This window comes from Pollicipes pollicipes, unplaced genomic scaffold (assembly GCF_011947565.3).
Source record: "Pollicipes pollicipes isolate AB1234 unplaced genomic scaffold, Ppol_2.1 Scaffold_2555;HRSCAF=2994_pilon_pilon_pilon, whole genome shotgun sequence".
NCBI lineage: Eukaryota > Metazoa > Arthropoda > Thecostraca > Pollicipedomorpha > Pollicipedidae > Pollicipes > Pollicipes pollicipes.
Genome location: NW_023596136.1, coordinates 46,215,769 through 46,240,106, shown reverse-complemented (window position 1 = coordinate 46,240,106; position 24,338 = coordinate 46,215,769). Strand labels below are relative to the sequence as shown.

At 59.5% G+C, this 24,338-nt stretch overlaps 1 protein-coding gene across 1 annotated transcript in view; it reads left to right on the top strand.

The window, feature by feature from the left end:
• LOC119101940 (uncharacterized) overlaps window positions 1-23,951 on the top strand; it is a 40,629-nt gene extending 16,678 nt beyond the window's left edge. Inside the window, exons 10-40 of the mRNA XM_037225338.1 lie at window positions 1,061-1,326; window positions 1,860-2,013; window positions 2,573-2,751; window positions 3,788-3,977; window positions 4,365-4,484; window positions 4,873-4,995; window positions 5,410-5,600; window positions 5,897-6,074; window positions 6,584-6,735; window positions 7,942-8,186; window positions 8,723-8,802; window positions 9,390-9,512; window positions 9,878-10,063; window positions 10,662-10,889; window positions 11,308-11,405; window positions 12,048-12,183; window positions 12,441-12,601; window positions 14,119-14,265; window positions 14,563-14,677; window positions 15,015-15,128; window positions 15,565-15,712; window positions 16,460-16,640; window positions 17,196-17,306; window positions 17,661-17,775; window positions 18,259-18,456; window positions 19,052-19,195; window positions 21,250-21,353; window positions 21,722-21,859; window positions 22,883-23,112; window positions 23,612-23,765; window positions 23,823-23,951. Coding sequence (XP_037081233.1) covers window positions 1,061-1,326; window positions 1,860-2,013; window positions 2,573-2,751; window positions 3,788-3,977; window positions 4,365-4,484; window positions 4,873-4,995; window positions 5,410-5,600; window positions 5,897-6,074; window positions 6,584-6,735; window positions 7,942-8,186; window positions 8,723-8,802; window positions 9,390-9,512; window positions 9,878-10,063; window positions 10,662-10,889; window positions 11,308-11,405; window positions 12,048-12,183; window positions 12,441-12,601; window positions 14,119-14,265; window positions 14,563-14,677; window positions 15,015-15,128; window positions 15,565-15,712; window positions 16,460-16,640; window positions 17,196-17,306; window positions 17,661-17,775; window positions 18,259-18,456; window positions 19,052-19,195; window positions 21,250-21,353; window positions 21,722-21,859; window positions 22,883-23,112; window positions 23,612-23,765; window positions 23,823-23,951 — 4,838 coding nt within the window. The remainder of the gene's footprint in view (window positions 1-1,060; window positions 1,327-1,859; window positions 2,014-2,572; window positions 2,752-3,787; window positions 3,978-4,364; window positions 4,485-4,872; window positions 4,996-5,409; window positions 5,601-5,896; window positions 6,075-6,583; window positions 6,736-7,941; window positions 8,187-8,722; window positions 8,803-9,389; window positions 9,513-9,877; window positions 10,064-10,661; window positions 10,890-11,307; window positions 11,406-12,047; window positions 12,184-12,440; window positions 12,602-14,118; window positions 14,266-14,562; window positions 14,678-15,014; window positions 15,129-15,564; window positions 15,713-16,459; window positions 16,641-17,195; window positions 17,307-17,660; window positions 17,776-18,258; window positions 18,457-19,051; window positions 19,196-21,249; window positions 21,354-21,721; window positions 21,860-22,882; window positions 23,113-23,611; window positions 23,766-23,822) is intronic.
• The last annotated feature ends 387 nt before the right edge of the window (window positions 23,952-24,338 follow it).

Sequence of the window (24,338 nt, the reverse complement as noted above, 5' to 3'; positions counted from 1 at the left end):
ATGGCCAAGTGGGGTTTCCGCGAAGGAGATCAACGCGCCCTCAACTGGTTTTTGTGTTTTTCTGTTGAAAGCGGTTCCTGTGCATTATGTATTTTTCGTCTGGTCCAGTTCCTTCAGCAAAAGTCGGTGGCGCACCCTACATGACTAGTGGTACGCAATAATGAAACTGAGTCTGTAATGAGCAGCTATGATTCGCTGGCTGTCATGCTAAACAACGCATGTCTGCCCTATTTTCAATGTTGCTGTTTTGGGCAACATTATCAGCAAGCATTGCACCACCCCTTAGCTCCTTAACTCCTTCCCCACATTTGCCGCCGTGGCCGGAATTGCCTCTCCAATAAAGTTCCTCAAAACAAATTCTGAATGTTAAGAGGCCGGCTCGGTTCTGCCCCCCCCCCCCAAAAAAAGACAACTGATGGATTCGTCAGTCTTCCACGTAGGGACATCGTGGGATTGCGCTGGCTCAAGGCGATATTTCCACGTCGCAAAGCTATCAAATGTTACAGCAGATAGTACGGGGTCCTGCGTTTGGAAAGCAACTTTGCCAGACTTCGCCAACATTATCCGCGTTCACGCTGTACACGTCCTCACACGGACGAACACCCGGTCGACCGCTGCTCGAGCCGCCCTGTCGCCGTCTTGACGCTGCGCTCCCAGCGGTGAACGCCGACGGCCAGACGGGCCCCAGGGTGTGACCCTGCCCACAAGGACGCTGCTCCGAGCCTGACCCGTCAGCCGGGGTGGCTGCGCTGGTCCTGTTGGCGGAAGGGCCTGGTGCTCAGCGAGCCGCCTCCGCCGGCCGGGCTCGGCAGTCGTCCGCTCGGATGGCTGACCTGGGCCGACCTGACCACGTCAGGCGCCTGCTGTTCAGCCAGTGGCCTGGCCCAGATCTGGCCTGGTCTGACCTGACCCCGCCGCCAGCTGTGGCCGGGACGGGTCGTCCCACACGGACGAACTCCATCAGATTTCCCTGCCCAGCCGCTAGCCGTGAGCAGTCTGGCTGCACCACCAGACGCTCTCCCATGTCGTGACCTGACCTCTGCCCTCGCCTCCCCTCCAGCCGTGGGCAGTCCTGGTGGGCCGAGTTACCTACCGACCATCTACCGCCTGCTCTTCCAACGGCGCACCGACCTGCGCGACCTGCACCAGCGGTGCATGACCTGGTGTCAGGACCTGCGCGTGCGCGTGCAGGCGGTGCGGCCGCGCGTGACCGGGCTGGGCGTACGCATGCAGGCGGCGCCCCGGCTGGACCAGCCCGTCTCGTTCGCCTCACTGCAGCTGAGCGCCGCACCGCGCGCCCGCATCCGCTCGGTGGCCGTCAACAATGTGAGCAGGCCGGCGGTTGCAGGGGTACTCCGGATGTGGCTAGAGTCTCCCTCCCCCCCTCCCCCCTCTCCCGGAGTTTTCACGCACAACTGGGCAAGAATGAAACTGGTCGTGAACTAAGTTGGGTGTTGGGCATACATGTTTGGTCATCTTTGTATGTTTTGTTTTTCGTGATTTGCACGTGGCTTGGTCTGTAGTTGCTTTGCGCTTGCGGTGTGTGTTGGGCGGAAGGACAGGGCACATCGAGATAAGCTAGCAGTCCAGACCAGTGTGTGGGTAAAAAAGGGAGAGTTGAACGCGACCACCATTAACGCTAGTCACTGTGAGCGTTTGTCCCACAAGGTCCCACATTCTCTCCTAGACAATCCATTCCACGCATGTCGGCGTCCTCGGCGTCACTCAGATGCGATAGCGTTATAACAATCATTAACGAGTCCATACGCCCCCACTACACCCTGACCATTGCCACGTGATGATATCATTTATCATCACTACGTGATGACAGGAATCTGGAAAACTGTCCATGGTCGCAGGTACGGCTGGAAACGAACACGCTCAACTCTGGCCTTCTGGAGCGGCTCAAGTCGCTGCAGCGGCGACTGCAGGCGGGCATAGCCTCGCTGGCCGGCCTGCACCACCAGCTGGCCGGTGCCGTCTCAATCAACGCCAACCACACCTTCTCCAATGGTTCGTCAGACCGCCGTCCGCCCGGCCCCTACCACCCGGCTCGCTCATAGCGTCCTCTGTCGGATGGCGCAGGCGCGGGTGACTTGCGAACGGATGGATGCTGGGCGGTCCAGCTTGTCCTCGGAGAGCGATGGCCGCCGCCTGGCTTGTTTTGAAACAAGAAGATACTTAAATTGAATGAGATATGTGTGTGATACTTTTATGTATTTGTTAAAAAAGATTAAAAAGACATTTCGTGCCCCGGAAGGCATGTACTGTATCAAGTTTGGTTAGGCGGTGTGGTGAGCTGACTTTGTGTGTCACGGCACCATAGAAGCCTTTCTGCCGAATGTTCTGCGCCTGAACAAGCCTGAACATGAGCTGTTCATGGTAAGCCTGAAGACAGCCGTCGAACCCTTAAGCGCTCTCCTGATGACTCCTCCCAGAACCCCACTCCGTGCGCGGCCACCACCGTCACATCATCGCCATCACCATCATCCCATCAGCGCAGCCGTCAGCGCGGGGCCCGCCCCGCCCCGCCCCGCCCCGCCCCATACCGAGCCGCTTACCCCGCCCACAGGCGTGACTGTCACCGGCCCGTGGCACCTGAACAACGCCCACGTCGGCTCGCTGCGCGCCCAGCGGCTGAACGGCATCGGGGACTTGGCCGGCTTCCTGGCCGACGTCATCTGGACGAACCGGCCGTTCGTCGCCGGCTCAGCGAAACTGGCGTTCGGCTCGCTGGTGGTCCAGGACGGGGTGAGCAGGCGTGCCGACCAGGAGGCTGGGCAGAGGCAGGCGTGTCGACCAGGAGGCCGGGCAGAGGCAGGCGGGCCACGTATGAGGCTCGACAGAGGCAGGCGTGTCGATCAGGAGGCTGGGCAGAGGCAGGCGGACCACTTATGAGACTCGACAGAGGCAGGCGTGTCGATCAGGAGGCTGGGCAGATGCAGAAGTGCCGATCAGGAGGCTCAGCAGAGGCACCCGTGCCGATCAGGAGGCTGGGCGGAGGCAGGCGGGCCGCTTATGAGGCTCGACAGAGGCAGGCGTGTCGATCAGGAGGCTGGGCAGAGGCAGGTGTGTCGATCAGGAGGATGGGCAGAGGCAGGCGGGCCGCTCAGGGGGCTGGGCGGAGGCAGACAGGCCGATCAGGAGACTGGGCAGAGGCAGGCGTGCTGATCAGGAGGCGGGGCAGAGGCAGACGTGCCGATCAGGAGGCTAGGAAGACGCAAACGTGCCGATCAGGAGGCTCGCCAAACGGTCGGCGCTGTTGGCTGGTACCGTTCGGGGTGTTTGTTGCGAGTGATTGTGCTTGAGTGCTTTTGAGTGTTGAGTGTCTATAACATAAAACCAAACTGAAAGGGGCTGGGATTTGTTTTCAATGGTCTTGTTTTTGACGCCTCATGAATGTAGAAAGAATCGTGTACTTCCTTGATGTGGATGACGAAGTTTTGTCGTAAGGCGACGGCTATGTTTTGACAGTCTACCTTTCGCCAAAATGTTACAAACGTGATGGCGCCCGGCCAATCCATAGACCACATTTAACCCTTCGAGGCATCCACAACCTAAGAGTGAGTGCCGCCTGTGGTGTAGGGGTGTAGCTGCGCCTATGTTAAATCAGAGGTACGGGTCGATTCCCGCGGTGCCTGCCCTTCCTGCCAGGGTGAGAAGCAGGCGAAGCCATAAAGCCTTAGCGGCTGAGTGTGTCGCAAAACCCCAATGACACCTGAACATCCACGGTTGGTTCCTCGGGCTTCTCCGGGTAGTAAATGCTTTTCCTTGCACTCGTGTCCAGGCCAGTCTGCACGTGGGCACGCTCAGCCACATGAACCCGGACAGCTTCGTCACGCTGAGCGGCAACCACGTGATCACGGCCAGCAAGGTGGTCCACGGTCACGTGACGGCGGGTGACGTCACCGTGCTGGGTCTGGTGAACGGCGTCTTGATCGACACATCGACGGCCATCGTGCAGAGTCTGCTGCCGGGTGAGCGCGCCGCTGGCTGACGACGCGGGCTCGGGCGGGGTGGAGCGCGGACCTTGTGATGTCACCAGCCGTGGGACAGTGCTAGACCATGGGTCTGTGCGCGCACGGGAGTCCTTCCTTGGCGCGCGTCGGTGCTGAACTTTGGCAGCGTTGGTGCGGTGAAACTTCTGTGACGCCCTGGGGATGGCGGTGGTGGGACGGATCAAATCGGAACAAGACTGCCTGTGTTGTCATTCTTTGCGTCCGTTGTCGACTACGGCCGGCATCAACCCGTGTTGAGCAGAGAAAATGCGTGCTGTCCGGTCTGCCACAAGCGATCCCATTCGAGACCTGCCCCCGTCTGTGCGTGGCCGCCCTCTGGCTGACGCCTGCCCTGCGGCGCCGCAGCCGGCGCGTCCCAGTTCGGCACGGTGACAGCGACGAGCCTGGACGTGCACCTGATCAACGGCATCGACGTCCGGACGCTGCTGCAGCAGTCGATGTCCGTCAGCAACGGCACGCTGTCCGGTGAGGGGCGGGGCTGCCGGCCGCGAGGAGGCCTTCGTAGGGATCTGGCTGCCGGCTGGGTGGACTGGAGTGTCACTGTGCAAATGAATGTAGAATGGATGTTTGAGGTGGCTGTTTTTGAATGTCTGGTGGTGGTGATGCTTATCTGGTTGGCGTTGTTTCCGGCGCGGTTTTGTCCGTGCGGCAGGCGGTTAATAGCTCCTTGTTAGTCTGTTATGTGGATGGGATTATGAGGTGACATGATGGCGACGAGGTGTGACAGTCCCTGGTCGTAGGCGGGAACAGCAGCTCCGCTGCCGTGACCGCGTTCCGTGGCTCGCTGTCACAATTCTCTGTATGTCCGCTCGAGTCGCGCTGCCTCTCCCGACACCTCGTTACCCTGCCGCAGGCCCGCTGCACTTCGCCGGGCCCGTGGTGATCCAGACGGCCTCCGCGCAGACCATCAACGGCGTCTCTGTTGACCGGCTGCTGCAGCACGCGTTCACCACCGCAGGCGGCCAGACCATCGCCGGTCAGGCAACGCATGACCGGCGGTGTAACATGGCTGCTAGGCGGCGCAAAATAATTTAATGACAATTATCTCTGGGAGGCAGCCATGTTAGACGGTGTCAGCTCAGAGGATCATTTCGCTCTCTTTTGCGCTTCCAGCCGCATCTCTGCCGTCGGAAGCCAGGTCGACTCTCTCAGCCAGATGGCAGCCCGCATTTCTGTCTAACATTGTGCATGGGATGGGGCCCAAGCGCATTGTTGTGGATAACGAACCCGACCGGAAGAAAGGCCGACTCACGCCCGCTGCCTGCATCACTGCCGGACAGTGACTGCAGCCATGTGCCAAACCAGCCGATCCTGCTTTTGGAGCACCACGTAACACCCGGATCGTGCGCTCCGTCACGGTGTTCGCTGAGCCGGCGGCCGGCTCCCACAGGCGCCTGGACCGTCGGCACCCTGCACGTGGTCGGCGGACTGACTCTGCGCGGCACGCTGGGCGGGCTGCGCGTGCCCGACGACCTAGTGCTGGTGCACCGGCCGGAGCTCAGCTACCACGTCCAGAGTCTGACCTTTTCCACCGTCGCCGCGCACCAGCTGATCGTCACCGACCGTCTGGGCCCCGTCAGGGTACGGCACGCGCTGCTGAGCGGCCCGAGAGGCGGGGCGTCGCTGCTGACGTCAGTGGTGACGGGATGGGGATGCTGGGCGCGACTGTGCTGCCGGTCCGGCGTTGCTGCCCGCACGCTGCGGCAGGCGCCCGCTCTAGCGCGCGATGCGCCGGGTAGCTCCCCACCCGACCCCGAGTCGAGCATCGCGTGTCATCGCCGTCGAAAGAAGCGTGGCGGCTGATGGCCATGGACAGTCTGCGGTCTCGTGCTCCGCCGTCCGTTCCGGCCGTGACCGCCGCCGTGCCCCGCGGGCAGGTGGTGGACGGTCGCCTGCAGGTGCTGCTGACCTCCGGCGATCAGCTGGTGACGGGTCAGAAGATGATCGGCACGCTGCACCTGACGGGGGACTCGCTGGTGGAGGGCCTGATCAACGGCGTGAACGTGTCGGCGGCGCTGCTGAACCAGGCGCTGGACCAGGCCACCACCGTTGTCCGTGAGTGCGGCGTCCTGACCGGCGCCGCGCTGGTGGAGGATAGGGGATCAGACGGTGGGCGCGCGCGGTCGTTAATGCTGTGGTTGGCTACCGTTTGCAATGCCGGTTGGCTACGTGGTTTTAATGCCACCAGGAAAGAGACCCTGGTAGACAGTCATGCCCCTCGTGCCGACGCTCCATTGCAATGTCGAGCAAAGCAGAACTGGAGCAGTGTGTCATGCCGTGTAGCTGAGCGCAATCGGGCAAAATCATGTTAAAGGTTTCGTCTTACTTCGTATGATGCATACGCACGTGCGCGTGACGGCTACGTACGTACGCATGAGATTGTGCATGGTCACAGCTTGCATTAAGACCCTCCGTCGTGATGTACTCAAAGCACGTGCAGCGAATACTGGGCGACGGCTCACGACATACCCCGGGAATAGGCTGAAAAGCTAACGCGTACGTTGTCAGCATGCGTGGTGTTTGCGGCGGCGTGACTTCTTGCCTGGTGGCGTCCGCGGCCGCAGACGGCGACAAGGTGATCAACGGCAACGTCACCTTCCTCTCGGACCTGCATCTGACGGGCCTGCTGAACAGCGTCAACGTCACGGCCCTGCTGGACTCGGCGCTGAAGCTGACAGACAGCACGCTGCCGCCGCTCGTGTTCCAGGACCTCGTGGTGGGCCGGGCACTGGGACCGAGTTGTGCTGCTGCGACAGTCAAATGGCTGGTTTTCATGGGTGCACGCGTGTTCTGTGAGTTGCTGAATGCAGGCCGATGTGCCCAGCGTGTTTGCCCGGTTGCGGTTGACTGTTGCTTCCTGCAGCGTGTGTGTGTGGGGAGGGGGAGGATGCGTTGCCCTGCCTCCCGTGTCCACCCCAGGACAGAGTCCACGGTATAGTAGTCAGGCTGTTGTAGCTTGCCGTCCCTGCCCTCTGAACACCGACCGGCCGTCTGGTCGGTCGGTGTTGAAATGTCGGCAGCCGGAGCCGACATTTCACCAGAGCCGACACTTCACCAGAGCCGACACTTCACCAGAGCCGACACTTCACCAGAGCCGACACTTCACCAGAGCCGACACTTCACCAGAGCCGACACTTCACCAGAGCCGACACTTCACCAGAGCCGACACTTCACCAGAGCCGACACTTCACCAGAGCCGACACTTCACCAGAGCCGACACTTCACCAGAGCCGACACTTCACCAGAGCCGACACTTCACCAGAGCCGACACTTCACCAGAGCCGACACTTCACCAGAGCCGACACTTCACCAGAGCCGACACTTCACCAGAGCCGACACTTCACCAGAGCCGACACTTCACCAGAGCCGACACTTCACCAGAGCCGACACTTCACCAGAGCCGACAATTCACCAGAGCCGACAATTCACCAGAGCCGACACTTCACCAGAGCCGACACTTCACCACAGCCGACACTTCACCACAGCCGACACTTCACCACAGCCGACACTTCACCACAGCCGACACTTCACCACAGCCGACACTTCACCACAGCCGACACTTCACCACAGTCGACACTTCACCACAGCCGACACTTCACCATTCACCACAGCCGATACTTCACCACAGCCGACACTTCACCACAGCCGACACTTCACCACAGCCGACACTTCACCACAGCCGACACTTCACCACAGCCGACACTTCACCACAGCCGACACTTCACCACAGCCGACACTTCACCACAGCCGACACTTCACCACAGCCGACACTTCACCACAGCCGACACTTCACCAGAGCCGACACTTCACCAGAGCCGACACTTCGCCACAGCCGGCACTTCACCACAGCCGGCACTTCATCATAGGCGACACTTCACCAGTCGCCTCCGGCCCCGTCAGTTCTGCCCCTCTCCGCCGTCAGATCTCCGGCGACCTGCAGACGACGCTGCTGAACGGCCAGGAGCCCGCCGACTGGGTGCTGACCGACGCCGACAGCCAGGTGGTGACGGGCAGCAAGACGCTGGTCTCGCTGTCGGCGCGCCGCCTCTTCGTGGACCTGCTGAACGGCCTGCTGCTGGACGACTTCTACCTGAGCGTGCTGCGCACCAGCGGTGACCAGCAGGTGCTGGGGCCGCTTCTGTTCGTCACGGACACGGCGTTCGGCACGTGAGTTCGTCGGCGGCAGGTCAGCGGGGTCAGCACAGGGCGGCGGCGAGTGGGCCTGCTGCCTTCTGAAAGAGTGCTTGGAGTCTCCCATGCAATAGCTGCGCCGTAGCCCAAGGTGCTTAGGAAGCTGGCCCATGGTGATGTGTGGGGCAGGCGACAGGGAAGGCACTGAGGGCGGCGCACCGTTTGCGTTGCCTTTGTGACGTCAGATGAATGTGGCTGCTGTTGGGCGGTGGGGTGACGTTGCAGCTTGTATCTACCACCATAAATAAAACCTGGCAACCGGAAACCAACGTCTGGTGCTCATATTCTTCATGTAACCCCCGCTTTAACCTTCCGACGGGGTGAAGGTGTTAAGCTTTGATAGACATCAGTGTGACGCTTCGCTGTCATTGTAAACGCTTGAAAGAACTACCAGCGTGTTCTCACATGAGACCAATCTAGCATGGTGCACACCACGCCCTTTCAAGCGCTCGACCTGCTAGCCAGTTGCCTGCCCGATGAAGCGGTCACAACACCCGCTGTCTGTTGGCCAGCCTGACGGCGGGCGCGGTGCAGTGGCAGGGGTACGACCTCAGCGAGGCCGTCACCGTCTCCGGCACGCACACCATTGCAGGTGAGCTCGCGCGCGGCTCCAGGCGGCGCCGGCAGCGGCCGGGCGTGGACCACCGGCCCCGGACCATCAGCGTACGGGGCCAGCGAACTGTCGGGGGCTGTGTCAGAGGGGCGGGCTCGACCGATCAGAGCTCTGGACTGATGTGTACCGACTGACCTGATCCGTGAGACACGTGCCATTTTGTGCCTTGACAGCTCCGCCGTTGTGGGTCTGTGCATGAAGTGTCCGTGAGTAAGAGAATCGAGCTCGAGTGATCAGCTGGCAGGAGCTGGCAGTTGGCTAGATGCTGAGTTTGGAGGCCATAACCGAAGAGATGATCAGTACATACATACACAGCGTGATGCATCCAACGATAACAACATGATACACCCAACGGTAGCAGAGGGATAACAGGTCATGCTTTAGTTCTAACTCGGTCGGGTGACCCGGTCATCTACAACGCAAATTAAGGAGCCGGTGCCCGCAATCCGCTGGCTGCTCCGCCGGCAGGCAGCAGCTCCGACCTGCGGTCCGCGGGCAGTGACCCGTGGCCCGTCGGTGACTACGGTCGGTGACCTGGCCCGTGACCGGTGTCCGCCGGCCGGCAGGCTCCAAGATCTACACGTCGCCGCTGCAGGTGGCCGGCCTGCACGTGACGGACCTCTGGGTGGACGGCCTGATCGACGGCGTCAACCTGACCTCGCTCCTCTCGGCGGCCAACGTCAACGCCAGTGAGTCCCGCGCCACCGGAGCGGAGCGGCCGCGCCCGGCCGCCGCCCGGCCGGCCAGCCAGCCAGCCAGCCGCCCGCCGGCGCGAGGAGGAGCTCCTCCGAGCTGTGTGCCTCCAGGATTGCGCTTGGTCATCTCGTGATCACTAGACGTCAGACGCGTGCGGTTATGATCTTTGCTATCATCAGACGTCAGACGTGGTTGTGGTTGTGGTCTTTTTCTTCAGGCACGGTGGTCGCGCGTAGTTGCCTGAGGGCCATTGTATTAGCGTGTTTTGGCGTCGTTTGACGGAGATGTGGGCCGTCTTCTCCCCTGGTGACGTCTGCACGTGGGTCGAATGTTGACACCAGGACGGCTCCTCCTCCAGCATACACGATAGTGACCGGCTCTCAGAACTTCACCAACAAGGTGACTGTCTCCACCCTGATCGTGTCTGGCCTCATCAACGGCGTGAGCCTGCTGGAGCTCTTCCAAGACGTGGTCCGTGACGGCATCGTCAACGGCGACCTCGTCTTCCAGAACAACGCCACTGTGGACGACTTAAAGTTTATCGGTGAGCCGCGGGGCTGGGCGACGCTGTGGGGGCGAGCGTGACGCTTTCCTGAGGTCAGACGTGACGTGACGTTGGGGGCATCGATGTGGTCGCCGTCTGGCTTGCAAATTCTATTTTCTGTGTTTTGTTTTCTTTGAAGCATAAGGATGTGCGTAACTGAGCAGGCGACTCCTGACTTCGGCAGCGCTTTCGGTGATGTTGGGCGTATGCTGCAGTTTTGGCAAGTCTTTTGAAGCAAGCACTGTGTTGTTGCGGGACGAGTGTGGCATTGGCCTTTGTGCTATCAGAGCTGCAACTCAAGAGATTGGGCAGTTTCTGTGCATTGCTTCAGGCTGTAACGTTGCGTGCTAAAACACTACCATAGTTGAAAGTACCGACTTGTGGTTTTTCTCCCACAGACTCTTTCTGCCGACGAAACCGCAGAAATGTAGCTGCGTAAACAGAAAATTGACTGGTATCAAATGAATCACCCAAGCGTGCCACAACCATTGATCGATCTTGCTCAAACAGGAACTCGCGGTAGGCCGACGCCGTTCTAGAGGTCCTGGTGACTCTCGCCGCCTCCCGCCGACGCCTGACTGCGCGTGTGCGCCGGCAGGCACGTTTGACGGTATGAGCTGCGACGAGTTCGGCTCGGCCTGGCTGACGACGGCCGGCGGCCAGGCGCTGGCGGCCGGCTCCCACCTGACCGCCGGCGCCGACCTGACCGTGCTCGCCCTGCACGTGCTGCCGGACGGCTCGCTCAACGGCGTGCCTGGCGACCAGCTGTTCGCCGGGCTGATCCGGCTCGGCGCCCCTGTCGTCATCAACTCCAACGTCACATTCAGTGAGACAGCTGCGGAGGCGACCTCCAGCGGAGAGGCGGCCGCTGAGGGGCGGCGGGCGGCTGAGCGGGCCGGTTGCAAGGTGTTGCCATGTCTGGCGGAGCTTCAGCGCCTCGCACGCGCGATGCCGTCGGCGTGTGAGCGCCGTGCATGGTGCGAGACTCTCGTAGTCATGCGCTTTTCGTCCATCTCCAGTAGTGTATGGCTCCAGTCGTCAAAAGTCAGTTTCTATTGCCCGCAGGCTATGATCTGACCATTTGTCTCTCCATCACCACCAGCCCCCGTCCCCCCCCCCCATCTTGACGCGTTGATGGGCGTTAAGCGTGACGATAACTGCCACCAAGCGTGATGCGCGACCTGTCGCACGTGAGCCGGCCTGCCCCGTGACCCGACCGACCCCTGGGCGCGCCGCTGCCGCAGACCGGCTGGTGGGCGACGCGGTCGCCGTGCGCCATCCCAGCGTCAACCTGACTGACGTCGTGCGCCAGAACCTTAGCGAGATCCTGCTCGGCTCGAAGGTGAGAGTGCGCCGGACGCGGGCTGCGTGGTCTAGACAGTTGAAGAGTGTTGCTAGGGGTGCCAGTCACCCGCATGCATTAAAAGTAGAGTCGTGTTGACTCTGAAGAACTGAGGAGGTATGTTGTGGAAGGAAGTAGACAGGATATTGACCGCAGCAGACACAGGATTGCAAATGCTCAGTCTCAAATTTTGTGTCATGGTATATCCAGGAACAATGACCAGTCGAGAGGTTTCGGTCTGTCGGGCGAAATAAGTTTGCCGTTCTTTTAAAGGCATTTAGGAGCCTAGGAAAGTGCCCCTACTGGAGGCGCTTACGCTCATTACGTGTGCCGGCAGCTTCATCTGTCTACCTTTGCGCAACGCGAAGGAGCTTGTCTGCTTTTTATTAGAGGGCTTCATATCCTACGCGTTGGGCAGTTTGCTTGGTGCGCTTGTTTCTTCATCCGCTGTTTGGGACGCCGTTTACGTCCTGAGCAGCCTTCTTTCTCGGCCTGTGCGCCTTGATCACGCATCTCTTGGGCGGTGCTTTTTCCCGGAGTGGACCCACTAAGCCGATGATGACGCGCGAAGTTTTGTGGCGGGCTGACGCCATGGCTCGTCTGCGCCCGCAGCGACTCACTAAGGTCGTGCGCCTCCGACAGGTGTTCCTGGGCGGCATGTACGCCCTGGACACGCTCACTGTCACCGGCCCGGTGAACGGGATCCAGCTGGATGACGTGTGTCAGCGGGTGGTCCGCACCGACACGCCCAACACCTTCGCCAGCCTCACCGTCAACGGTGGGTGCAGCGCTGGGCTGAACCTGCTCACCGGCGCTGCGGCGCGGACGGTGGCGGATCGGTCCAGGCGCTCGGTGAGGGTGGGTCCAGCTCGCTGACCAAGCTCTTGACTGTCTTGGTTGCCATTTCGTTTGGCTGTTAGCGTAATCCGCAGTCATGTCAATTGACCGTGTCAGCGCAAAATCATTTAGGGCACGTGTTTGAGGGTAATTACTTGGGTGCCATTCGTTGTTCTAAGACGAGCTGCTTGCTTTCAGGCAACGTGACCCTCCACCGCGCGATGAACCCGCTGTCCTGGACGCTGAACGGCCTGGACTTGAGCCGGCTGGACCGCCTGGTGTGGCTGCGTGACGCAGATCAGACCCTGGCCGGCCACATTTTTCTGCAGCAGCCCTTGTTCGCCAGCGTCGAGGTCCAGGTGAGCGTTGGCTGGTGTCGCTTGGGGGCGGGCGGCGGGCGGGGCGAGACGCTCGGGGATGCTGACGACGCCGGCTGCTCCCACCGCCGTCTGTCTGGGTGGCCCGGGTCGTTCACGTGTGTGTGTGTGTGTGGTCCTTCTCTGGTCGGCTGCGTGCGTGGGCGTCGAGGTCCGATCCGCCGCCAGCCTGCCTCCTGATGTCGAGGTCTCGTGTGCGTGATACGGCACTTACGCGCGTGTGCTGATCTCCGAAAAACTCAACATTCGTGAAAAGGCCCTTGTGCATGAGGTATTCAGTCGCTTAAAGCCCCGCGTGCAATCCTCTCTCCTGAAACACCACCCGGTCGCTGGCAATGTCGTCAATAACCGGGCGAGCATGCTCTGCCTGCGATGCCTCGCCGTGTCTGGACGCTGGGCGCCCTCTGCACAGCCGGTACCGACGCGGGCGGCGCCACCCTTAGCCGCGCTGTACGGGCCGTACTCCTGACACAATATAGCTGGCAACAGAGACAGACGACGCGGTTTTTACGCGGCTTTACGTCTAATGTAAGAATTTCTAAGACCTCAACTTCTACACGGCCAATCTTGTAATGTAAAAGCTTGTGCGCGACAACACTCCTGCCGGACAAATGGTGTCATTCAAAAACCTTCACGCAATACTACTTGTGCAAAAAATTATAATTATAATTACCCGTGAAATTCCAAGCAGCAATAAAACCTTTAATGCAAAAGCTTCTACGCAACGTCCTTCCTGTGCGGCAAGTCTTCCAACAAATAAATTTATATGTAGCACTTCTTCCAATGCAAGAGCTTCTAGTCAAAAGGGTCCGCAAAAAAACTTCGGAAAGAAGCCTGCAGGACACTGCTTTACGCGAGGAATGTCAGTCCCCGTCCTTCCCCACAGTTCTACGATCCTGGTATTTGAAAAATGCAATGCGTGGTCATTCCGGCGTTCCGTGATGGTATATTGTTTTGGACGTTTACTTAGCATTGTTGTGTACCTATGAAGATAAAAGCACAGGTGCATGCCACTGGATGTGTGTTTGCCATCCCGCAATATCCGCGCACATGTCATGTACACATTTACTTAGGGTGAAAATGTCAGATTTAAAAAAAAGATCACTCTCTGAACTCCTGTGTGCAGTTATGAACGATAGTTTTTCATTTTCACATGTGTCCAGTGTGTGGGGAGTATGGCGTATGACCGTACCACATGAGCTGCTGAACCTGGAGACATCCCATCCAGGAGTGGATCTAAGGGGGAGGGGGAGTTATGGGACCGAGTGTCTCATAAGTGTTCGCATTACCAGTGCTGTCATCCTTACGCACATGCCTAATATATTTTTGCATAAGATATTTGTCGCGAGTAGCTCATGCATTAGAAATCTTTGTATTGTACGTTCTATCGCGCGGAAGTAAAATCGCGTGGAAGTTTTTGCGTAAGGAGTTTAGTCACGTAGAAGTGTCCCTGGGCCGCGACCCGTTCCCACCACCGGCCCGGCCGGCGCGTGCTGCAGACGCTGCTGGCGGGCGTGCCGCCCGCGCCGGTGGACCTGCTGACCTACCTGCGGCACCATTGGAACCTGCTCCGGCCGCAGACTGTGACCGGTGACGTCACGTTCGGCGGCGGCCTCACCGTGGACCAGCTGACGGCCAATCAGCTGGTGAGGCTCGGGCTGGGTCACTGCGGGTCAGCGCGCCAGTGGCTGACGGCGGACGGGGTGGCTGCTTATGTCACCACGTGAAGCCGAGGGGTATCTGAAGATGGCGCTGGTGTTCTAGCAGCGGAGTGCGAAATAAAGTACGGTCAAACTAGCATTTATGTGAACATAACCCGGCGCTTTGCCATGAGTTTTTTAGCCTGTCGCACTGCCAGGAGTTTGATGGGTGCCGCGCGCCCACCTGCCCGAACTCGCCGGGCCTCGCCCGGTATGACCCGACCCTGGCCGCTCGCGCGCCAGACTGTGACGGGCCGGGTCAACGGCAAGGACCTGAGCGCGCTGATGGCCTCGGCGCTGACCGTCGCTGGTGGCACGGTCACCGGACACTGGACCCTGCCCGACCTTATCGTCAATGGTGGGTGTTCTGCTCGACCTCATCGGCGGCGGTCGGTGTGCTGTCGTCAACGATGGCGTGGGTTATGCCTGTTATGCACGTGGTCCACGTTATCGTAGCTTTCCTGTGACGTTTAATGATCCACTGGCGTGCGTTGAAGAATCGTTTGGAAATCGGAACCTTAAGACCCGCGATGCAATGCAATGCAAGCCTTTAGCGGGTCCCTGCCAGGATTACGTGTTGCCCACGCCACTGCCACTCGCAGGGTCGTTAGGCGCTGGCTGTGGAAAGCCCGCTCCCTGCGCTTTGGGCTGGAAGCCGTCATTCGCAACCCATTCACAGCCTCGCTCCGTTGCAGGTCCCCTGATGTTCACCAGCCTGAACGGCATCCCGGCCGACGCTCTGGTCAAGGACTCGGCCACCGAGCTGCGCTTCAGCTCACACCAGACTGTGTACCGGCTGACTGTCAGTGGTATGGACCGGTGGGCCTGCCACGCACTCTCATATTGGGCCACCCGCACAGTTGCAGCCATGTGTGATGTGCGAGTCTGCTCGCCTGATGTGTTCCCAGCGGTTTAGTCTGCAGTGCAGCCTATTAGACCACGTCCACGTCTGCAGTCTGTTGGGACCACGTCCGCTTGTTTATCTCTGACCTGTCCGGGCAGTGCTGAAATCGTGGAAATTGATTTATATTGCTTGAGTGAGCTGTAACAAACTATTTCTTCTCGTATCGCCATTATCACTGGCAACATCAAACCTACGGAGGTGAGTAGCGTACGTAAGTCGCTTCCCGGCTCTACGATAGTTTCTGAAAGCGTTGTTTACTCATGCGGTTCGACGCCGTCCTGGGGCGCCCTCTGCCCAACGCGCTTCTGCCCGGTCAGTCCCGGTCCCGCCCCTCTCCACAGGCAACCTCAGTCTGCCGGACGGCGGCCAGGTGTTCAATCTGGACCCCTCGAAGCACCTGCACATCTCCAACTTCCTGCAGCGACACGGCACGTTCACGGTCTCCTCTGACGTCACGTTCGGCGCGCTGACCTTCACCCGCCCGCTGATGTGAGGGCCGGGGCAGCGGCGCGGCTCCCTCGGGGCGACCGCTCGGGGCGGCGGCGCGGCTCCCTCGGGGCGACCGCTCGGGGCGGCGGCGCGGCTCCCTCGGGGCGACCGCTGGGGTAGCGGCGCGGCTCCCTCGGGACGACCGCTCGGTGCGGGCAGGTCGCGGTCTCCTCGGGGCGACCGCTCGGGGTAGCGGCGCGGCCCCCTTGGGGCGACCGCCTCGGGGCAGCGGCACGGCTCCCTCGGGGCGACCGCTCGGGGCGGCGGCGCGGCTCCCTCGGGGCGACCGCTCGGGGCAGCGGCACGGCTCCCTCGGGGCGACCGCTCGGGGCAGCGGCGCGGCTCCCTCGGGGCGACCGCTCGGGGTGGCGGCGCGGCCGGCCGCTGAGGCCATCCGCGCGGTGCTGGTAGGCCCGCTGGCGCTGGCGAAGCATCTATACGTGCTGCCGAAGGGTGGCCATAACCGTGAATGGCGCTGGCCGTGCTCGCGAACGTCCTGTTGCAGTGAGCGCGCTGGCGTGGCGGTCCGTAGCTCGAGGCCATGGTCAGCCGTGCGCCCTTTCGTCACCCAGAGGAGAGGGCCTATCCAAGTGCGTGCCTTATCTTCTTGGTTAGTTTCTCCAACGTGATGCAGTCCTCGCGCCTGTCGTGTTTACCTCGCCGCTGGCAGCCGGAAGGCCGCCGCCGGCGTCGCGCGCCGTGTCGACCCGCCATGGCGTGCACACCAGCCCCGCCCGTGCCCGGCAGCGTCAACGGCACGGTCGGCGGGGTGCCGCTGCACCAGTCGTCGGTGCTGACGCTGTCCAGCGACCAGACAGTGCGCGGCCACACTTGGCTGCGGCTTGCCGGTGGGCAGTGTCTGGTCGCACCCAATCTGGACACGCCCAGCCTGAACGGCGTCGACCTGCGCCGCCTGCTAGGCTCGGCGGTCAGTACCGGCTGGTCCGCGGTGGTGCTGGTCCGCCGCTAAGTCAGCTGGGCCCGGCGGCCGGCTGCTGACGGCGATAGGCCGATGGGCCGGTGACAGTAGCCGTGGGTGGATGACTGTGAATGGCTGGACGACTGGATGGATGGCTGACTATGGACGGATACATGACCTTGAATAGATGGATGACTTAGAATGGATGAACGATCTTGGATGAATGGATGACTGGATAGGTGACTGGATGGATGGTTTGATAAACGGATTTCTGGACGGATGGATGACTATGAGTGGATAGATGACTAGATGACAGCCACCAACACCAAGTCTATGAAAGTGTTGCAACTGGGAAAAATTGCATTTGGTAGAAACAGAGCCTCCAGCATTGATCCTCTGGCAACACACGGGGTCGGACATTGGAGACGTAAATAACTGGAAGTCATTGGGAATTGGCCAAGTGAACCTCAGGCGTCAGCGCAGCGTCATGACGTGTATCGCAGACATCGCACGCCACTGTCATCGCCTGATCTCACGCTGGTGGCACTGTTGCCTTCGCCGCAGGTTCGGCTGAACGGCTCATACAACATAACAGCGTACTGGACCTTCACCAACATGCCATTCTTCATCGACTACAACGTCACCAACTCCGCCGCGGAGCAACAGCTGTACGAGGTCGGAGACGTCTTAGTGGTCTTGGTGCTGTTTTTGGTGAAGTTTTCCATTGGATTGGCTGGTTGCAGCTCATTAGTAGGCCCGCTATCTGTGTTGAGCCGCCATTGACTGGTTGTGTAATGCCTTTGCTCCTTTCGGAGTTCAAGTTTATTTTGTAACTGTTAGATGGTGTTAGTACGTTTCATCTCGATGCTACGTCTTTTCAAGAGCGTTCAGGTGTTATAGCGTGCCGCGCTCAACCCCGCGGTCGGACATGAGCGGTCGGACGTGAGCGCGCCTCTAAGCTTCACGAATGCGACGCCGTCTCTTGCCCTCTGTTGTCTCTCCCGCTGACACAGCTGTCCCCGCCGACAGCTGCTGCAGCTGCTGCTCAACGCCCAGGACCAGCTGCAGTTGGTGGACGAGGCAGTAGCCCGCCAGTACGTCGCCACCGTCCAGTACATCTACCAGGCCCTGCTGGACGCCCGCGGTCAGTGCCCTGTCTCGCCAGACGTTGCGGCGCGTGCTGTCACCATACTCTTCGCCCATGAAAGCTGAGCCGCCTGTTTGGCGGCAGTGAGCATGTCTGCGGCGGGGTAGTGTTGCGGACAGCGGCGTTGATGCAACGGTGAAGTTGATGACTTCAGTGCTGTGACACAGCCGCACCAGACAACGCTGGCGTGGGCTGAACCGCAGGGAATGTCAGTTGATTTGAGACATTTCTGTGGCCGTGCTCTGATACAGAGATGGCTTTCATCTGCATGGACGCTGGTTGTTCTCTTCCGTCTCCTCTGTTCTCTTCCGTCTCCTCTGTCAACTGAGCTCTATCTCCAATGGACTGAGCTCCGGCTGTCACACGAGTCACGGCGTCTATGCTCGAGCCCGGCGCGCCTCTGCAGGCGCCTCGGAGCGCGAGCGGACGGCGTTGGCGCCGCGCCGTCCCGCCGTCCCCATGACGTCAGTTCCGCTGCAGCCCGGCTGCAGGCGGCCAGCTACCTGCAGTACTACGTGCAGACGCAGAGCTGGCGGTCCGACGTCATCCGGTTCGCGCCCGTCTACCTGGACGGCGAGGGCCAGCCGCCCACGCTGCTGCTCGCTATTTGGGATACCCGGATCCGGCTGCTGCGCTGGGCAGCCAGCGCCGGAGGCGTTTTCGGCCAGTGGACGGACGGTGGGTGCCGTGACTCGCGGCTGTGGGGAGGGGTCTGGTTCGTGCGGCGGGCGCAGCCTCCAAACGCGGAGAACGGACAAGCTCGTCCAGTGCCCGGGGATAGGTGAAAGTGGTGTTGGATTAGTTTGGAGCGGACGCTGCGGAGTGGTTCAGATGGCAGACCAGGAGCACACGCTGTCAAACTCATTGTCGTTAAACTTTCGGTTATTTTTCGTGAGCTCTTCGCCCGAACGCTGTGTAAAAACAAGACCACACCTGGTCTTCGGTTTTGGACGAAGGCGTGCACGCAAAACACAAACCATTTAAAACGTATTTCTGACCCGCAAGTTAGAACGATGTTTAGCTGTTCCCTGGTGAAAGACGTGGCACAATATCTTGCCATAATCCGAGCCTCGTCGAACTCATTGGGTGGACGATGTTCTTCCAAGTCCAGATATTCTCCTTTTTGGTTTGGGGGGGTAGTCATTTTATAGAATGTTAAGAGGCCTCGACAATAGTATTGAGGCCCCAAGGCCCTCCAAAGCGACACAAAGCTCCACCCATGGGTGTCACACACAGTCGCCTGACGCTGCTGAGGGCGCTCTCTGTGCTGCAGGTCCTGCGTATCCTGAGGCGCGGCTGGCCTGGATGGCCGGCCTGATGCGGGCCGCCGGCACGCGGCACGCGGCCGTCGCCCGCATGGCGGCGCCACCGGCGTCTGCCGCCGTCCCCGACCAGGTGTACCGCTGGGACGACCCGGGTGAGAGAACACGACCGGAGGGCGTGCGTTCTTTTCCCTGATTGTTCCTTCGTGCGAGTTACGTTAGTTTAAGATTATTTTCAAGGCTAATGTCATTTTAAGGTTATTTTCAAATGTGCTATCAAGATTATCTTCCTTGATTGCCCGTAGAGCAGCGTTGCACTAACGCTGCTGCATCCTCCACAATAAGTACACCCGTCTCAGACAATGACTTCCACAGGGGAAATGATTAAAATGAAATCGAATAAATGCAATGCACACGTTATGATCATTTCAATCCTAAAAATGGCAAAATTGCCAAAGGATTTCTGTGCCCATGCTAGTATTGACAACGCGTCGCGGCCTGCAGAGTAGACCGCTCGTCGGGTGATGGCGAGCGGCGCAGCAGAGGGGCCCGGGGCACGGTGAGAAAACGAGTACCACCAATTTAGAAGAATCTAGTATGGTAGCCACACTCGAGAATAGTAAGTTAGGAGGCATGAATGCTACTGAAGTAAGAATCGGCGGCCAAGTTTTTTGGTTCTGCTCAGTAATTCTGCTTGGGAAATTTAACGAATACTAGATATTTTTGCCTTCTGGTTACCCTTCACTAAGGATAAAAGCTGTCCTGGTGCTTGAACGCGGTTGCAGATAGAAATGTGGTATGACGAAGGTCATAGGTGCTGTTTGTGGTTTTGCTCGCCAAACGCAGCTTCCGGCGCTTGTAAGCTTCTGGCTTACTCTATAATGGCAGCATTTGGTCGCGAAAATAAGCTTTTTATCATGTGTCGGATGTGTTTAACGTAAGTGTTGGCGTAAAAGGTTTTCAGTCCGTTGAGATCTAACGTTAAGTCAGTCGGTCAATCCCTTCGGCACGCTGGACATTTCATGCTTACTTTCGATATTGTGCTTTTACATTTGTCCACATCTTCCAAAAAGGAGTTACTTGCGATCTATGAATTATTTAGTTCACTGACGTCAGCGATCTCACAAACCATCCGATAAATTGCAAAACAAACACGCTTATGGCCAGACCAATTTTTTCATGATCATCGTCGCCGAATTACTGGGCCGTCAACATTGTTTTGCAAGATGCTTATAAGCGGGAGCGAGTCTTTAAATGGCATTTTTGTAGATATCTGCCCTGGTTTTTAATGACAGCTTATGATAAACGAATGGTTTAATCGAATTTTGTGATGCCAGAGATTTTGATTGAGCGGAAAACATGTCATCAGTGACGGGGTTTCATGTTGTGATGATGGCTCCGTGCTTGATAACACATCCGCAAGATATAAACAGGCTATGATTCGGTCCCTGGGTGGCTTCAAACTATGGTTTTGGACAGCTGTGCGCAGTTGGGAGCCGATTCTGGGTCCGCTTGTAATGCGGGACACCTGATTATGGAAGCAACCTGAACGGTACCGACTCTGGTAACAGGGATCTTACAATAAGCGTCTCTAAACCTGCATATACGGGTCTTAATGATGCATTTATTTGATCGCTCAGGTAAATATAGATCAGGATGTCGTGAACTGTACACGTAGAAGTATGTTAGCTGTCAGAAAAATGATGTGTCATCAATACCGGCGAGTACTCTCGAGCCGGGTCGATTGCGGCTCCAGCTGTGTTTCAAATGAACCGATTCCACCATGTCTCGTGCGGCATGTTTGATTACGGGGCGGATTCCAACCCCAGCCGGAACAGGGCCCGGGTCGGCCGGCGGACGCGGAGCACGCGCCGCGCCGCCAGGCCGCCCCGGGGCAGCGCCGCTTCAGGGAAGCTTGGCGTGTGGGCCGATGCATATTCGGTTGCGATATGTCGGAGCCCCGTAACCGGAGCGGATATGCAGCCGCAGCAGACGGCAGCGTGGGTCCGCCACACCCACCCGGCGCCAGACGAAGGCCGCCTCCCAATCGACAGTTCGCTATTCCACCTGCGTGCTGGCCGGCGCCGTCCAGCGCGGCCGCCCACCCGTCTGACTGGGGCTCGTGGGCCGCCGTTGGGCTGGCGCGACCTTGACCTTCACGTGTCTCGTCTGGCACGGCGGCCGCTGTCTGACGTGGCTCGCGTTGCAGTGTTGGAGCAGCTGCACGGGGCCGTCAACTACATATTCCTGTACCATCGAAACGTCCTGGTCCAATCACAAGCCATGCCCAGCCATAAGACGGTGGATGTGAAGGTAAATACCGCGGGGATGTGAAAGGTAATTGCCGACCGGGACGCTCTTCAGGCATTGAAACAGTTGTGGCGTCACGCACGACAAGTCGCATGCGTCCCTCAAATGCTTCCCTTAAGACATATAACGAAGTCCGCAGTACGTGCGTAGTAATTCGCTCCAGGTCCGGTCGTATGGAATGCGTTGCACTTGCGTGATTAAAACGCCGCGTGCCGCAGCGCACCCGCGTCTAGTAGAGGTATGCATGCAAACTTTCCAACCTTTGCGGTGGCCTTTTACAGCACACCTTAGTAGCACCCTTATTGCGTGCTATTTCCATTCGGTTTCGCCGATGATTCACTGTCCCGCGTCTGTCTTCGTTCCCTTCGCAGAGCCTGCAGCCGTCCTCCTCGCACGACTGTTTCCTGTTCGTGCACTTCCTGGGTAACGTGTCGCACCTGGCCTGCTACCGGGACGCCCAGACCAAGTTCACCCTCCACCAGGCCATCGACACGCACGGCGGACGACAGGTCGGTGACCTCTGACCTCCGGTCGGAAGTCTGTGATCTCCCGCGCCGCTGAGAGCTGGCGGACTGGACCGCGCGCGCCATCTGGTTCGAATTTGGGCCACAAAATGTCATAATATGCAGCCGTATTTAAGTTTAAATGTTTATAATTTTATGTTCATGATTTTGTTCATGTATGATTTTTGTAACTTCTAGTAACAATTGGGTTCATTTGCTAGTCGGAGCGGCCCGTGAATGTGGCCTGGGCTGTTATGTAGAGCGCAATAGCTCACGTTTAGTTCGCCAGTTAGACTCTGGTGTTGGGCAGGCCTGGATCATACTGTATATCTTCGATCACACTCCTACTGCCGATCGTGAGCGACACGCCGACTTAGTCAATGTTTACGTGCAGCGAAGGGCTTCATAACGTTATTGGCTCTGCAGACGTGTCGGTGATGTGTGGGCGGAGTTGTGGATGTGCAGATAACGACGTGGACACTTGGAACTAGACGGGTAACATCGTGGCGCACTACCAGTCCCAATCTCACGCACGGCTGGGGCGGACGGCACCACTCTGGTCTCCAGCCAGCTGGGGTGGACGGCACCACTCTGGTCTCCAGCCAGCTGGGGTGGACGGCACCTCTCTGGCCTCCAGTCAGCCGGGGCGGACGGCACCACTCTGGTCTCGAGCTGGCCTAGGCGGACGGCACCTCTCTGGTCTCGAGCCAGCCGGGGCGGATGGCACCCCTCTGGTCTCGAGCCAGCCGGGGCGGATGGCACCCCTCTGGTCTCGAGCCAGCCGGGGCGGACGGCACCTCTCTGGTCTCGAGCCAGCCGGGGCGGACGGCACCTCTCTGGTCTAGAGCCGGCCAGGGCGGATGCGTTTGCCGTGGATGACGCCACGTGCGGCATACTCCCTCTTGATTGCTTCAGATAATTCCGTCCGACACCTATCCCAGACGTCGTCATTGATGACGCCAGCCGCCGCACCCGTGCCCCTGTCCTCCCCTCGCCTCTCGCTCTCCGGCGGTCGTCTTCTGCCGGCAGGCGTCCGTGTACTCTGCCGCCGGAGAGGCGTGCGTGGCGGTGGCCAACAGCGGCGCCGGCGGCCGGGTGGACCTCTGGTGCTGGGCGGCGGCCGCGACCCGGCTCACCCTGCGCCAGACCATCGCCTCGGCGGCCGTCGACGTCAGCACGGCTGTCCTCGACGACCACCTGGTCATGGCCGTCGTGCGGGAGGCCACGCACAAGTACGACGGCATCGTCAACACGTACAGGTGCGCTTCCGGGCTTGACCGCGGGGCGGCGAGGGGGTGGGGCGGGGCAGAGGTGAGCAGTTGTGGCGTAAGAACAGGGAGGGACGTTGTCTGCAGCTGGTCTGTGGGTTTGACCGAGAAGTGGTCAACGTACACAGAGTGGATCGCGTGTCAGTAAGTTGAAAATAGATGTGGTGAGCCCGCACTAGCCAGCCAGCGCGTTAGGCCACCGTTCAGTAATCCGCTGTTTGCGGTTGAGTCGTCAGAACAGCGGAACTGATTTCGATAGCTCTTGTGCCGTACCCGTTTGCCGCTCTTGTTGCTTCTATGCATCATTGCAGGCCGTATTTTGCGCACGATGTCTCAGCTGGTTTTGCAGCGCCCTTTTGTCGTGTTTATGATTTCTGGCGTCAGCTGGTTGTTCATTAGAGCCCACGCGTCGGAGCGCGACTCTCGGTGTCCGCCGGTGCCGGGTGCGGACGGCAGCAGGTCCTCTTCATCTCCTGCCACACCGTCGCAGGTTCGAGCCGATCATCGGCAAGTGGGCGCATGCGCAGACGGTGCCCGTGCGGGGCGTGCGGTCGGCCCGCCTGCTGGCGCTGCCGTCCGGCGAGCTGATGCTGACCTGCCTGACGGACGACGGCCGAGCCGTGTACCTGCTGTACCGCGGCGCCGCCGGCGGCTTCGAGGCGCGCGGCGAGTTCGCCGTGGGCCACGCCGCCACGCTGGAGGCGTTCAACCTGGCCGGTCTGGCTACGCAGCTGGCGGTGGCCGGCCGGTCGCGGCCCGACATGTTCGCGCTGCATACGCACTACCCGGCCGCCGTGTACGCCGGCAAGTTCATGGGTCATGAGTGGTAGGGGGCTGATGGAGTGTTATGCCCTCCCCCTCGCCCACCCTCCCCGGCATCGCCCCCGCCCCCTGGCGGCGTTGGTCGGCGCGGAGCGAGTTATCCATGTTACGTCAAGTTTGGCGGCATTGTCAATGTCAGGGCGTGTAGCGAATTATTGATCCGATGCTGGTGTCTTCCCTGCGGGCGGATTTGCTGGTTGACATTGTTGGCGCTTCTTTTTGGATGTGTCTGTGCTGTTGTGAACGAATTATATTTCCGGGTGTTTATTGTTGTCCGGATTTTTCCACAACTCGATGATACACTGTTCTGCTGGCGCCGCTCAGTGCTCGAACTGCCGTATGGCGAAATATAAGCGCAATGTTGCAAACAAATGCGTTTCCGGCATAGGTTTAGC